We start from the raw sequence: 16,804 nt of genomic DNA, 5'->3' as shown, positions 1-16,804 counted from the left end.
AATCATTTTTATAAAATTTCAAAGGAAAGAAGTTGAGGGATTCTATTCCCAACATTACACCAAAAAATGAAGTTGAACTGTTGAGGAAGTTAAAAGAACAAATAGATGTTGAATTGGCCACAATGACTCCTCAAAAGGGGAAACAACTGCTTACAGAGGCTGGAGTGATCTTATTTCTTGGATGGGATCTTAGTGCTTCATTTATTTTTGATAGTTTATTACATTCAAAGAATAAGGAGTTTAAATTAGATATATAGGGTGTAAATGATGTGTTCATTGGGTCAAGGTTCGATCAAGATGAGCAAGCCTTATTTTTATGGGATTTATATCCTCCTAATAAAAGACCTAAGATTATTGATGTTGATAAGGCCTTTGGCCATATGATGAAGCTTAAAGTTGGGGAGATTGATCCCATCGTTTCTGCAGATATTGGAGTAGACATCTCAAAGTTTAACAAGGCACAAATGGTTAGGACAGTAAGAGAAAGAAACCAATATAAAGGATTGTATGAAGAAATGTTGAGAACAAGTGGGCAACCAGTGCCAATGGTTTTTTCTCCTGATAACTCACAATGGAAGAAAAAGTGTGAGGAATTACAACAAGAAAACAAGAAGATGCTTAAACAGATACAAAGTGTGAGGACAGATACTGCCTTTGTATTGTTAACCAAAAGATTTGACACTTTGCAAGGCTTTCTAGAAGAGTTCTGGACAGTTTTTTAGAAGAATGTGGATAATACAGTCTCACACAATGGGATTCAAAACAAATTGGGGACTAGACTGCATGATAGAACAGTAGCCAAAGCAGAAACTAAGATTGAAAAGATAAAGAAGTTGTTGGCAAGACACAATAAATTTGATGAACAGTTACAGATTGAGTATGATGAGTGCAAGCACATAACTCACGATGGTTTCCCAGAATTGGTTGATTAGAAAGGTGAGATTGAAGTCAAGGATAAATGGATCTCAGAATGCCAGATTCTTCTCAATGTCACCCTTGATATTGCCCGGACTAATGGAATTGAATTAAAAAGACTATAGAATAGATGGATAATTTTGTCACACTGGAGATCATCACCATGGACATAATTCATGATGCAGATACATACAAGTCGGCAAAATACCTAGAGCACATTCAGAAATATGACAAGATGCTAGGAGATCAGACTTGATTTTAAAAAATGTCTCAAGAAAATGCCATCTTTTAGGTAGTTAGTCTTTAGTTAGTCTTAGTTAAGTTTAATTCCAAATGAAAGGGTATGCCCTTTCATTGTGGAACCGAATCTCATCTATATTTTTTACTCTGTCAAGACAATCTTTTATGCGGTGCTTATGTAGTTTATTGTTTAAGAAAGACAGTATCAAGTTGGTGGATGACAATATTTATTTAAATCAACTAGTTTTATTATGTATTTTCAATATAAAGATCAAGTGTTCTTCATCTTTGATGGTATCTACTTTTTCAATTGATTGATTAGTTCCCTATGATAAATCTATTCAATTAGATTGCTTCAATGTGCTATCTTATGTTATTGTGATTGAGATTAATTTTTCAGTTTGAATATCAGTTTGAAGGATTGGTTGGCAAGCTTCAAGTTGTCTTATTGGTCTTTCAGAGTAAAGTTAAATTCAATAAGACTAACTCCATATTATATTTTGATTACAACTCAGATAGATGCCTTTGACGTGATGATCTTGGTTTATTTTCTAGAAATGTCAAATTGGTGAAAAGACATTGTGCTATATGTAATCAGTTGATTATTTTATGTTTATTTCAATACAAAGATCAAGTGTTATTTCATCTCTAATGGTATTTATCTTTTTGATTGTTTGATTAGTTCCCTGTGATAAATCTATCCATTTAGATTGTTTCAATTTGTTATCCTATGTTATTATAGTTTGGGTTAAGTTTCAGTTTGATTATTAGTTTAAAGGATTGGATGTCAAGCTTCATTCTGTCTTATTGGTCTTTCAGAGCAAAGTTAAATTCAGTAAGACTAATTGCAACATTATGTCAGGGGTGAAGGCACTGGTCTATTATTGTTTGAAGATAATTTAATCAGGTGTTTTTAGAGTAATCTCAATTAAGAAATTATACTTATAATAAAATAACCTTTTATTTAAAGCATTCATTTACAAGCAAGCAATTCAAAATTTCCAGTAATTATTTAATTGAAGTGACAATCTCAGGAATCATTTGCCCTCTAATGCACATAAACCTTGGAAACATTCAATTCCAATCAGGCATACTTGACAACAATGGGACTAATACCCATCAAAATTCTCTTCTCAATCTTCAAAACACCCTTACAAGAAAACAACTTAATAGACACCAACCATACTTTGAGGAAGACAAACATGACAAAGGTTGACCTTAACTTATAATGAATCCAATCTCTCTAGTCAGTCTCTTGATATCATTGTTATAGACTTATCCTCCAATTTATAGAAAGATCCAACGGTTCGAATGAAAGTTATGATAATTCTTCCAAAACTTGTATCATATGAACTAGCCAAGAAAATGGTTGAGGATGCATACTGTGAAGATGCAGGACATGATATAGATGATATGGATGAGGAAACACAAGAAAGGGCAGTTGAACGTGTCAAAAATTATCCCCATGTGTTAAAGGCCCTTGATATTGATGAATATGCTAGATGTGTGGAACAACGGACATCCAATAAAAAACGGGAAACTCTTGTTGACATAAAGATTGAATCGGCAATATGAATATAAACAACAAAAATTAATTTTCTACAATTCATGGGTTAAACTCTATTTTAGTTGTTCTTTATATCTCTATGCTATGGAAATGCCCTTAAGTTTTTTTAAAAAATAGTTTTTGTCTGTTTTTCTATAATTTGATATGTTTTTTTTTTAAATCTGATTTTTTTTCCTATTTTTTCAAAAAAAAAATCTTATACTTTTGGTTTGTCGATTTTTTCCCAAATGATTTTTTCTACTATGATATAAAGAGTCATCCCAAGATGAGGAATTTTTTCTGCTAACTGGAGAAAATGAAGAGACCCTTTTAGTGGGGAAAATTGTACAAGTGACTGCCCATAGAGTCCTAAATAATCGTATAAAAGCTGCAAAAATAGTTAATTTTCTACAATTCATGGGTTAAACTCTATTTTAGTTGCTCTTTATATCTCTATGCTATGGAAATGCCCTTAAGTTTTTTTTTTAAATAGTTTTTATCTCTTTTTCTACAATTTGTTATGTTTTTTTTAAATCTGATTTTTTGCTGATTTTTTTTGGGCAAGAAGCTTTTGGGAACCATGTTATGGATCCATTGGATGATACTAGAATTCATCCAGAGTCATATGAACTAGCCAAGAAAATGGCTGAGGATGTATACTATGAAATGCAAGACAGGATATAGATGATATGGATGAGGAAACACAAGAAATGGTAGTTGAACATGTCAAAAAATATCCCCATGTGTTAAAGGCCCTTGATATTGATGAATATGCTAGAAGTGTCAAACAACGGACATCCAATAAAAAGCAGGAAATTCTTGTTGACATAAAGATTGAATCGACAATATGAATATAAACAACAAAAATTAATTTTCTACAATTCATGGGTTAAACTCTATTTTAGTTGCTCTTTATATCTCTATGCAATGGAAATACCCTTAAGTCTTTTTAAAAAACAGTTTGTCTCTTTTTCTACAATTTGTTATTTTAGTTTTTTAATCTGATTTCTTTCCGATTTTGTCTCGATTTTTTTCCGAGCAAGCAGCTTCTGGGAACCATGTTATGGATCCATTGGATGATACTAGAATTCATCCAGAGTCATATGAACTAGCCAAGAAAATGGCTGAGGATGTATACTGTGAAGATGCAAGATATGATATAGATGATATGGATGAGGAAACATAAGAAATGGCAGTTGAACATGTCAAAAAATATCCCCATGTGTTAAAGGCCCTTGATATTGATGAATATGCTAGAAGTGTGGAACAACGGACATCCAATAAAAAGCGAGAAACTCTTGCTGACATAAAGATTGAATCAACAATATGAATATAAACAACAAAAATTAATTTTCTACAATTCATGGGTTAAACTCTATTTTAGTTTCTCTTTATATCTCTATGCTATGGAAATGCCCTTAAGTTTTTGTAAAAAATAGATTTTGTCTCTTTTTCTACAATTTGTTATGTTTTTTTTGAATCTGATTTTTTCTCGATTTTTCAAAAAAAATCTAATACTTTTGGTTTGCTGATTTTTTTCCCAAACGATTTTTGCTAATATGATATAAAGAGCCATCCCAAGATGAGGAATTTTATCTGCTAACTGGATAAAATGAAGAGACCCTTTCAGTGGAGAAAATTGTACAACCAACTGCCCATAGAGTCCTAAATAATTGTATAAAAGTCGCTTCCATACAAAGGGCTATTTTGAGGGTTGGAAGGCTTTACAGTCATAGAGAATTGTCAAACAAGTAATGGTTGCAGTAACCAACCAAGTTGGTGTTGACATAAACCTAGCAGCATCACATGAATGGATGTATCCTCCTCTGCAATTTGTAGCTGGCCTTGGACCTAGAAAAGTTGCTTCCATACAAAGGGCTATTTTGAGGGCTGGAAGGGTTTATAGTCGCAGAGAATTGTTCACCCCTCTAGAAGCTATGTAGTGACTTGTCTTTATAAATGACAGTCGTAGAATGGAGAGGTTAAGGAGGTTGAGGATCCATATTTTTCCAAAGCGGATACCATTAAACAAAGTGAACAAGAAAATACAAGGAAAGAAAAGGAACTTGCAAAAAAATCTTGATGACAAGAATGAAAGGACCAACCTCTTGTACAGTTGCTGCCAAACATCTATTTTCATCAATTGTGCCCTAATAATTGACCTAATTTTAAGTTTTACTCATTATTGATGCATTTAATCTTATTATGTGGATGTTTTAGGGGTATGTGGCTCGAGGAATTGAGGCTTAATGTCAAAAACAACCAAGGGGAGGAGCAACATGTTCAATTATGGACTTTTGTTTGGGATTCTCGTTACACAAGATCAAATTATAACTAAATCAAGACCTAAAGATTTTGATGACAGAAAGATAGTGAATCATAACTGGGTCGATTGGTATGTCTAGTGACTTGTCTTTATAACTGGCAGCCGCAAAATGGAGAGGTTAAGGAGGTTGAGGATCCATATTTTGCCAAAGTCGATACCATTAAACAAAGTGAACAAGAGAATGCAAGGAAAGCAAAGGAACTTGCAAAAAAATCTTGATGACAAGAACGAAAGGACCAACCTCTTGTATAGTACACAACATGAAGCACATGAGGTAAGAGGTAGTAACAATAATTGTAACCGTCATTGTGTAAATGGCGTCGCCGCGTCTACTGCTGCAATTTTCTTCAATTTGAATTTGGTGAGTAAAAGTAGAGTGAATTCCTTGGGGTTTAGGGTTTCCAGCTCCAATGGGTTGCTTCCCATGCATGATGAATTTGCAAGGAAGAGGTTCTGCGTTCGATTCTCAATGGGGACTCATGAGAAAGAGAAAGAGTGGATTGTGAATGAGAAAAGGTCGCTTGTCGTTGCCACGGGCGAATTCTTCATCAGCATCTATCTGCAACAATTGTGCCCGCTTCCTCCCAATTTTCGCACCCTGATGAGCCTGCGTATAATGATGGCATGTAATTTTTTATTTTTTTTAAATACCACGTGTTCATCGGAATTCTAACATGAAATACGAAATCTACACTATCGGCAAAAGTCAACCCAATGGTAACACAACTAGAAGCATGTCATCGGGATATAATAGACCGAAGAAGTCCATTGGCATAACGCACACTAACGGCAAAGCAGAGATCTTGTATTGCCGATAGCTGATGATGCTATCGGTAAGACTTTTCCCGATGGACACTAGAAAAAGTAAAAAGCATCGGCAAAGGTTAAGACGATATAGGGTCAAAGCTTATGCTGAGGAGACATAATGTATTAGGAGGAGCTACGTTGAGGGAAAAGATATCGGGGAAATCATGCCCATCGCCTAAACACATTTTAAGTTATCCCGATGACCGATGAGACTAGCGGGATAACTCGCACCAATCACCAGGAAGAGAGGTCATTGGCTTTACCACGTTGGAATTCTGACGAACACAAAGCAATTTTTGAAAAAAAAACAAATCAATACATCAAAGCAAAAGAAATCCCATAGATCGTTGGAATTTGAGGCCAAATGTATTAGTGTTAATGCTTGATACAACTGCGAGACTTAATGAATCCATGGGAAACAGTTAAGCCATGTTTCAAACCCGAGCGCTATGTTGCACAACACAAGGAGACCAAGGGCACACACCTTGCAACAATCCCCCCTCCCAACGCAAGTGAGGGGTTTGAACTCGTGACCCAGGCTCTGATACCACTTGCTAGAAACATAGTTATCATTGCACCAAAAGATCGACATGTTAATGCCCGATAAAACCGCGAGACTTAATGAATCCACAAGAGGCAGTTAAGCCATGTCGCAAACATGAGCATTACGTTGTACAACACAAGGAGACCCACCTTGCAACACCTATACCTCACCAAGTTGTCCCAAAATCTAATCTAGCAGTTGTATGTTTATGATGCACTGAGACCTAATTGTACAACCAATCAAATATCATTGTTGTCTACAATATGGAAGGTGTTGATTATCATCCTCCCAACTGGGGCAATCCTTGTAAGGTCTCCAAGTGAAATGTTGTAAGATGTATATCTAGTGTTGCTAGTATATAATGTGACCCATATGCCTCTGAACAATTGCGCCTAAATATCTATACACATAAGGCTGACTTGCCTCCAACTATATGTCTACAACAGTCTACAACAGGTCTCATACCCTCTAATACCCCACCCTACCCAATAGGAAAACCATGCTCTCACCTATGCGAAGCTAATGTATCGGCAATCAAGTTACAAAGTACCACAATATACCTATCATACATGTACATCAACATCCTCCACCTAATCTCATATAAGTCATCCATACCCAAATCCACCGAGTCACACTCATATAATCAAGAAAGAGATACAATCCCAGACCGTGGCTCATAGATCACCCTCTTGTCGTGAATGGGAATTCGTAGGATGTGCCACAAGTCCTCCAAAGTAAACAAAGCCTCCTAAGTCGGCGGGTGGAAGGAACTCGTCTCTGAATGACAGCACTTTGCAAGTGGAGTGATCATACCTCTATTGATCATAACCTCGAGCATAAAGAACACATGGTATAGACCAATCTATCACAAGTAGTCTAGCTCAATCTCATCCAGCTGGTGACACCAAGCAAGGCCCTTGAGCCTATTCTCCCGAGCACCAAGGACTAAAAGGACAACCTCCACATCATGCACAAATGTTACCACATACCTATAACAACCTAATTGACCCATCTCAATGCAAACCTAAACCTAGAAAGCAAAGAAAAACCCTAATCAAGCAATTGTGTGAACCTAATCAATCAAATGTGTAATCGTTAGATCAAATGCAAAACACAAACTACAATTGTGTGAACCAAAAGTCAAACGCATGAACCTATATGCAATTATGCAATAAATTATACGCAACTATGCAACATTTAATGCAGATACACAATACTTGTCACTTGGACAAGTATAATCACAATTACGCCAATCTATTATCAATTAAGTAAAAAACGCTATATAGTTGCATAATACTTAATTTTGACCTCCCAATACATAAGATAAAACATGCAATAAATGTTAGTAGTTGTCAAGATGGATTCTCGAACATACCACGCCGCCTATGCCCCTTGGCCTCTCGCTTCGATAGATGTTGCTTGCGCCCAACTCCTGCCATAACTACTCTAAAATTGCTCTTGATCTCCAAAGCTCCTTGGTTGCAAATGACCAAACGAAACCCTAATTTCCATATTTATAGCCAAATGGAGCTCTAATTAGGGTTACTTAACCCATTGGTTGCGGTCCTTTTTACCTTCAATGCCTTGTAGGTTGGTCATACAAGCCTTGTTTTTTGCGTAAATTACATATTTGAAATCATGATGCATTATCGTTAAATTGACCTTCAAATAAAAAAAAATCGACCAATTTCCGAGAGCAGCATCATATTACCTTATTGCTACCAAGACATACTAGGGCAATAATTTTATCAATTATTCTTTGAAACAACACTCAAAATCACATTGTCTCAAAGAGGGGCAAATGTAGACACTGAAAATTGTACCACTTGCGAGCGCTAATTTAACTTTATTATTTAATTAATTTAATGTCATTCTTCTGATTCAAATTCAAACTTCAAGATTTCACCATTTTTCATAATTAAATAATTTATTATTTAATAGTTATGTCATTACTTAAATTTAATTAAATAATCTCCATTATTTAATTAAATTCAATTTCCATTTTCTCATAATTAAATAATTATTCTCAGTTATTTAATTGGCTAACACTATCCTTTTGATTAAATAATTTTTTCAATTTATTTAATCTCATTTACCTCTCATTTTGAAAAAAAAACCAATTTCCCTCCAAATTCAATTAACTTCATTTATCTTACATTTCAATTTCAATTTCACACTTTGAAAATCCAAATTCATCTAAATCCAATCTAAATACTAATTTAATTCAATTTCTCAACTTCCACCAATGAATCATTAACTAATCAATTAAATAGAATTAGAATTCAATCAATCTATTTAACTCTCAATCAATTCACTCTAACTAAATAATGCAATCAATTCCACATCATAATTATCTCGCACCAACCATCTCATAAATCTCCAATCATTGATCAACTCTATTTTCAAAACAATCTCAACCATCAACTCAAATTCTGAAAATCTATAAATTCAAACTTAATCTCCATTATCAACAACCACTATTTTTGTATTTCATCTATTTTACAGGTTTTATTATGAAAACCATCATACAACACAACAAGGAGGAGGACAATGGAATTGGCAATGGAGTTTGATTTATTTTAATTTGTTTTGTTTAATTGCTGATTTCTTTAGACATTCTTTTATTAATTTGCAATTAAAAATTGTGATAGAATTGAATTTTGTGGTTGCCTAATTAGTCTATTACATCATGTTTTTCCCTCAAATTTTCACGTACTTAAACCTAGCAAATACATATCAAACGGCCAACAATGAGTTAAAGCAATCAAATAGTTTTTTTTCTCGTCTTCCCTCTCTCGACATCTAACTAAAAACGTCAGACATCTTGTATCACACTTTATCCGCCTTCTTACTCAGCATATTTTAAATCACGGACATAAATGCTATCAAAATAACCTTATTCAATGCTCTCTTCTGTAACGTTTTTTTTTTTTTTTCATCAAAAAACAACCAGAACAGTTCAGTGCCTAAGGATTGGAAGATGGCAAAATGGTTTGATAATGTACTCAACAACAGCAAATGGCAATAGCAACATTTTGCAAGAGGCTGCAACTCTCTGAAAAACCATTCATAGCACTTCCTCAGAAGTAACCGATATAGCCAATACCAATACTAATGCCGCCTCCATTTCACCAGGCCCTCTATCATAACTGCTCTGCTACCAATGTTGAACAGCGAAAAAAAAAAAAAAAGGAAAACGTTTCATATTGTAAACAAAACTAAAATAGTAATTTTATTATAATCTTTTAGTAATGTAATATCCAATATATTGACTTTATAAAGCCATTATTTTCTTGTTACATAAATAACTTCCCATCAAACTAAGTAACTTTGACTTGTAAACCTTAATTTACTAACAAGGAACTACCATTCACCAAAGTGAATCAGAAGAAGCACTAAAACCAACATGGTAGCAAGAGGCAATGAGCTAAGTGAATCAGCTGCCATAGAATTTGAAGGTGGAGAAACACCGCTAGGAGAACCGGGTGAAGATCCAGTACCACGGCTGGCTGGAGATTCAACGCCGCTCGGAGAGCTGGTTGGAGATTCGGCGCCGCTAGGAGAGCTGGCTGGAGTTTCAGTTCCAGGTGCAGGTGCAGGTGCAGGAGCTAGAACAGGTGGGGGTGTTGTCAAAGTAGGTAAAACATGGTTTGCTGCATGAGAATTCCCTTGGTCATTAGCCTTTTAATTTTGTATCCGGAAGAACTTCAATATGTGAGCAGAATCCTTAAAAATATGAAACTTGAAATACAAAACTGAAAAGATATGATGCATACCAGGGCATTGTGGCTGAATGGAAGTTTCCAAACTGAGATTTATGACAACATAAAACCGACATAAATTAGAAGAATGCTATAATTGGTCTTGTAGATTTGAAACAATCAACTTGGAATTAGAGATTAAGGTAAGACGGTAATGAAACTGCTTACAGTGTCAAAATTGTTTTCTTAATATAGCCATTGTAAGAACATTTTGTAACGTTACACCCAGCACTCGTATTCGTTGTACTCATGTTTCCAACCATAAGGTTGCTGCTTTTGCATGTCATGCTAGAACAGGATGCACCCAGATTTGCTTTCACACAGTATAAGCTGTCATTTCCAGAACAGATTGAATGAGAAGGCACCGATGAACAAACATTATGGTAGTAGTAGCAAATAGAAAATCAACTAGGCAAATTTCTTACTCTAACTAGACAAATTTCTTACTCTAAGTCACTTGGCCCACAGCTGCACTGCAAACAATTGCTAGCAGTGAAAGCATAACTCCCATTTGCAACAAGTAGATTTCTGTCTGTGGCTGTTGTAGAAAAGTTTGACGAGCAAGCTGTAATCATCAGAATAACTCTGGTTAGAAGAGAAGTAAGCCTGCAAGCATTAGCAAGAAGTTCCTAAAGATTCTGACAAGGTCAAGCTATTACAGTTTACTCCCTTTCGATTTTACAAGCTTATTTATATAAAGGACTTTGGAACCTAAAATCAATGTGAGTGCAAGATCTCATAACCCTACTTCAATTCCCATGCAAGCAATTCCAAAGATGCCATTCTAGTATGCAAGATTCAGAAGTGACCATGCTAATGTATTGCCAAACAACACTCACAAAATACGAATTCAATCATGCACTCTGAGCCAAATTTGGAAAATCCAAGAAATAAACATACAATCATGAGTGAAGTCACACACATGCTGATTTGCAGCATGATTACCTTCACAACAGCAAGCATCCTCCAAAGGTAAACGGGACGAATGTCCAAACACTAAAGTTATAAGTAAGGGCACCCAGAACAAACAATAAACATTTCAAAAATGTCAAAAGAAGCAAGTGGCTCCCAACAGATTGCTTGAAAGTTGAAAGCCAACATAATGTTGGTATGCAGCTTGAATTTTATTTGGACTATTTTGTTTATGGGCTGCACTTGATTTAAAAGCCTCATTAGGAGAATCGGCGGAAGCTTGCTGGAATCACTCCTTTGAAGATTTCCTCATTTCATGTTGTAAACCAAACAACTTTATGGGAAAAGTAGCGTAATAGATAGATGGGTGTATGATGATGAAGAAAAAAGTGCACTGGAAAAACATACAAATTCAGAAATCATAAATTTGTTTGAGAATACTGAGGCATCGATCACTTTAGTTACTATTCCTTGTACTTCCAAATGTAAAGTTACCTAGCCACTCGGGGGTGTCCAGTGGAGAGCAAACTGTCCTCGGTGGCCTGCCATAGACTAGGAGACCACTTGAAGGAAAAAGCTCTCAAGCTGGCTGCTATGTGCCAGGTTTCAGCTTCCTATCCGTTTCTTGCTTCTAATTCGATATTTTCAATTGTACACATGAATTTAAAGTGCATTTAAACTTCACTGCCATTATAGTATTTGGAGGATAGCACTGGATATTTTAGTCTTTAATGGATTTACCCAGAAACGAAGTCAAATATAGTAAATATAGTAGGGCACTGTTGTATTTAGATAAGGTGTTACTGAATACATCAAAAGTTAAGTAGCATCCGCATAACTAACAACCTCATCCCTAACTGAAAGATAACGGACTTTCAAAGCTTCAACTAACTAATTACTGATTTGACAATCCTCTATTTCTTTCTAAACCCCCTCTATTTCTTTCTAAACCCCCCTTGAATCTGTAATTTATGTACATTGTTCATCACAGAGAATCCAGTCCAATAATATATAAATTTGATGAGACAAAGACTTCGTAAAACAGGCTGATCCTGAGTTGACATAAATTGTATTTGTATTTTATTAATGAGCCCATAAGATGGAATGATCCATTAATACATTTAAAAACAAAATATTAAATAGATGAAAAAATTTAATGATATAAGAGATCAAAATACATAATAGAAAAAAGATGGCGAGATTGAGTGTCCCATATAGACTATTTAAAATTTAGCCTCGTAGTTAAAAGTAGTTCTTCCTAAGACATTTTAAAATTCCTATTGTTATTTACTGAGTTGAAAAAAGAAAAAGAAAAAGAAATGAAATGGAAGCCAAAGCCATTCCGGTGTTTACCTTTGAGCGGAACATCAATAACCTTTCCGGCTTGGAGAAGGGAAGAATCGGTAATATTATTGAGCGCCTTGAGTGTGGATTCGGTGGTGCCCGCCTGAGAAGCGATGGCATCGAGCGTATTCCCCTTCTGAACTAGATACGAATAATGGATCTCTTTCGAGGAGTTGGAGGACGAACAGCTGCAGGGCAAAGGGATTCGAAAAGTGTCGCCTGCAAAGATTTTATTGGCATCCGTGATCTGGGGATTGACCTTCTGAATATCAGAGTAGTTAAGAAGCCCTCCAAAGATGGTTCCTGCAATGATGGAGAGAGTATTGCCTGGCTGCACTTTATATTTGGGTCCATCTTGAGAGATCCCAGTGGCATTGGAGCAGACACAGGTGATGGGCACCTTCACAATCTTCCCTTTCGGAATACCCGTGTTGGCGCCCAGCGAGAAATTCCAGGCGTTGGCCCCCAAAAGCTGCTGGTAACTGCTGAGCTGAAAAAGAGAAGTTAGGGCCGACACATTCGTGTTCTCCACCGGAACGAAGCTCACCAACGCTGAGCAGGTCTGCCCCTCCGTCTTGCAGGGTAACCCTAGGCTTACTTGGCCCCTCGCTATGATGAAGAGAATTAGGGCACCCAGTAATGAGCTCTTCTGCCTAACCCCTGCCATTCCAAACCTCAATTGCCACTCCAGAGGACTACTGGAAGGGGTTTTTCTTAAGCCGCTGCGTGCTCATTACTGCGTTGACTGACTTGCTGCTACCCAGTTGTCGCCATATGTTGACTGCGAAAAAAAATTCGTTTCCGGGAAGATGCAGCAAATGCAAATTAAAAAATAATTTTAAGCATTTTTCCTCCTTTCACACCACGTACCTAAATCGCGATTTGTATTTGGAGCGGGCAGTAAAGCATTGCCGCTCCTGTAAGTTCCGTGAATCCAGACGACTCTCATGTTTTTTAAAGGATAAGGTCCTGCGCACTACAGACTACTTTTCTCTGCCTGCACAAAATGTACAACACTTTTGGGAGTCGCTGTGTGAAATGGTGACCATCGTCATTTATCTAAATATATTTTATTAGGTCAAGCATGATTAGGGTGATTAGGGTGATTAGGGTGATTAATGTTTAATGTTTAAGAGTTTTATTATTAGTACTTGCCGTTAGGCAATACTCTGGTAATGAAATTTTTTATTAAAAAAAATTATTTTGACCAATCATAAACAAATATTTTTCTCTTGTAAACGATTGGCTAATACTTTTTTACCTGTTATATATATTTTTTAAGTATACATGCATATTTGTTAACTTTATAATTAAAAATATATATTTCTCTTGTAAACGATTGGCTAATACTTTTTTTCATGTTATATATATATCTATATATATACTCGGATGCAGCATAATAGATTTCTCGGAAGCATAATATTTGTTAACTTTATCCACTATTTTATTTGCTTTATTTTATTTTCTTAAAAAAAAATTATTTACTTAAACTAACTCTTTAGCAAATGAAACATCTATAATAAAAGTCTTAAATAATTTTAAAAAATCAAAACTAAAATAAGATAAATATTTAATAAATAAAAAGTTGTTTATATAGGAATAAAATATTTTTTAATTTTATCACATGGATCTAAAACATTTAATCATATATAATCTTTTATGTTAATTTATAAATTATGCTTTACTTTGTCCCAAAAATTAAAATTGAAACATTCCTTAAAAAAATATTAAATAGAATTATAATATTTTTTTCTAAATTTAAATTATAAATTATTTCAAAATAATAACAAAAATACATTATGTAAATAATATAATAATAAAAAAATACTATAATAATTAAAATTACAATATTATTATACCATCTTATATTATATTTCTATTAATATTAAATTATTTTTAATATATCACATATTTTTATTATTATTATAATATTTTAAAATTAGTATAAAATTATTATTATTATATTACTATTTTAGAAAAAAATTAATATTAAAATATATCACTTATTCTTTAAAAAAATTTTAAAAATATAGCTTTCCAAAGACATTTCATTTCAAGAGTTACTTATTCTTTTTCGTTATTAATTTAATTTAAGTTTTTAATTTTTTCCAGTTAATAAATTAAATCATAATTATTATTAAAACTATACTAAAAACAAGGCAAGTACTAGCCACTATGTGGCACTTGTTATTATTATAAATATGGGTCTGATAAATGGATAAACTTAAAACTTTAATTTTCACAAAGTCAATTGTCTCATTATTATTAGTTTATAGTAACAAAGAATGATAAATCTTTAATTATATAATTAAAAATATCAATCTTTTACTTGTATAATTAAAAATGTATGATTATTGATAAAAATTATTAAAAAATTAGTGAATAAAGATTTCTATTTTCTTGCATAAGATTCCATTTTACTTTATAGCATAATTTTCTTTTTTCAAATAGGACCCTTACTCCATAAAATATCTTCATGGACCTTTTTTATTATTTAAGTACTTGATTTTCTTAAAGTTAAGTTAAGTATTTAATTGAATTTACATAATTATTATAAGAATTTTTAAAAATATGGCAAGTGGAGAAGTTTTCAAACTTACTTCAAAGAATCATGGAAATCTAAAATATAGAAGTTTCTATTTTCTTGTACAATATTTTATTTTAACTTGTAGCATAATTTTATTTCTCTTGTGGATCATTACTCCATAAAATATCTCCATGGGACTTTTTTCTTATTTAAGTATTTGAACTTTTTTAAGGTTAAAGTTGTCAAAAGAATTTTATTATAAATTATTTTTTTAATGATTTGGATTCATTAAGATTATATTGTTCTTTGTGTTTATTAATGTGTAAGTTGACTTATTTTTTAGGTGGAAATAGTAAAATTAGCAAATTCAATGGGTGTGATACTAAAATTTTGTTAGTGATATTGGTTCATAGCTCTAGTCAAAAGCGCCATTACCAAACAAAAAAATAAAATTGTTAGTGATAGATATTTTTTTCATAATCCTTAATTATATGAAAAACAAATTAAAAATGTATATAATTATTAAACACATTGTTTATAAGATAGAAATAACTAGAAGTAGAAATTCATGTATCATAGTTGAAATTCCATCCTATCTAAATATAGTAGAACTAAACTATACCATGTCTAAAATTTTGAATTTGTTATTGTAGACACCTAAAATTGTCATGTCTAATTAAATAAATACTTTTATTTATTTATTTAATTATTTTAAGCCTAATTCTTCTATTAATTAAATAAATCTTTATTTATTTAATTAATTCATGTATCCTCTTCTAGCCTTATTTCTCATTTGAATAAATACTTTTATTTATTTAAATTATCCTTTTCCTAAATTAAATAAATACTTTTATTTATTTAATTATTTTAAGCCTAATTCTTCTATTAATTAAATAAATCTTTATTTATTTAATTAATTCATGTATCCTCTTCTAGCCTTATTTCTCATTTGAATAAATACTTTTATTTATTTAATTGATCCCACTTCCTCTATTAATTAATTAAGTCTTTATTTATTTAATTAATTCATTAGCCTTTTCTACCTATGACACATCTCATTCATCTCTTAATTCCTACACTACCTACCCTCTTATTATTTTCTTATTTTCTTTACCTACCCTCTAATCTTATCCGACCATTTATCTTTTACACTTCTTAATCTCATCCCTCCATTTCTTATAGTGTCTTCTATATAAGGAGATACTTCCTTCATTATCAATCCTCCTAATCAATCCTTCGAGCATTCTAGCATTTGAACTCTCATATGCGATCAAACTATCAACCACATTTTCGTTCTTTGTTGAGCTCTTGTGCACACATAAAATCTGAGAGCAAATATATCAAGCAAGATCAATGGAGATAGGAAGAATGGAAATTCAAACCCTATTGGACATGTGATGGTATAATCTTTGTGATTTTGTTGATTTGCATTTGTCTTAGGTAATCTTCATATGTTATGGTGGATCTTTGTTGTTGTTAGGCTAGGGTTTTGTGGTTGAATCTATTTAGTCTTTCAATATTGTTGTTTCCATTTTTACCATAAACAGTTATCATTGTTGATCTCAACATGAATGTACCTTAGAAGGTGTGTAGGAAGTGAAATTTACTCCTTGGTAGAATTTGAAAGTTTAAATGGTGATAGGAGTAGGTTCTGAGTTTGAATGACAACTAATCCCACATTCTCATTAAGGTACCAATAATATCTTAAAATGATAAAAAAATTCTATAAAAATATCTGCAATGGCTCAAATAACTCTTCTACTTAGATAGTTTATTACACTCCAAGCTCTTGAGAAGGAATATACAGATTTACATTAATCAATAATTTGAACTCCTTAATGATTTTTTTATTTTGCCCAATAAAATGTGGCTAAGCCATGAG

The 16,804-nt window shown here is 33.2% G+C and overlaps 1 protein-coding gene across 1 annotated transcript; it reads right to left on the bottom strand.

The window, feature by feature from the left end:
* Positions 1 to 9,584: 9,584 nt before the first annotated feature.
* Positions 9,585 to 13,437, bottom strand: LOC131072904 (lysM domain-containing GPI-anchored protein LYP6). Its single transcript, XM_058009198.2, has 5 exons — positions 12,405 to 13,437; positions 10,587 to 10,704; positions 10,308 to 10,469; positions 10,155 to 10,186; positions 9,585 to 10,031 (listed from the first exon to the last, which is right to left on the bottom strand). Exons 1-5 carry the CDS (start codon positions 13,060 to 13,062, stop codon positions 9,742 to 9,744), a joined length of 1,260 nt encoding a protein of 419 aa, XP_057865181.2. The 5' UTR covers positions 13,063 to 13,437; the 3' UTR covers positions 9,585 to 9,741.
* Positions 13,438 to 16,804: the final 3,367 nt, after the last annotated feature.

Source organism: Cryptomeria japonica, chromosome 9 (genome assembly GCF_030272615.1).
Source record: "Cryptomeria japonica chromosome 9, Sugi_1.0, whole genome shotgun sequence".
Lineage (NCBI taxonomy): Eukaryota > Viridiplantae > Streptophyta > Pinopsida > Cupressales > Cupressaceae > Cryptomeria > Cryptomeria japonica.
This window is presented reverse-complemented; position numbering and strand designations above follow the sequence as displayed.

Excerpts from the sequence above, each read along its gene's own strand:
- LOC131072904 (XM_058009198.2), bottom strand. The coding sequence starts at position 13,062 with ATGGCAGGGGTTAGGCAGAAGAGCTCATTACTGGGTGCCCTAATTCTC. Across the intron at positions 10,705-12,404 it reads TATTGATGTTCCGCTCAAAG|CTTGCTCGTCAAACTTTTCT; the intron begins GTAAACACCGGA and ends TGATGATTACAG. Across the intron at positions 10,187-10,307 it reads AAGAAAACAATTTTGACACT|TTTGGAAACTTCCATTCAGC; the intron begins GTAAGCAGTTTC and ends CATAAATCTCAG.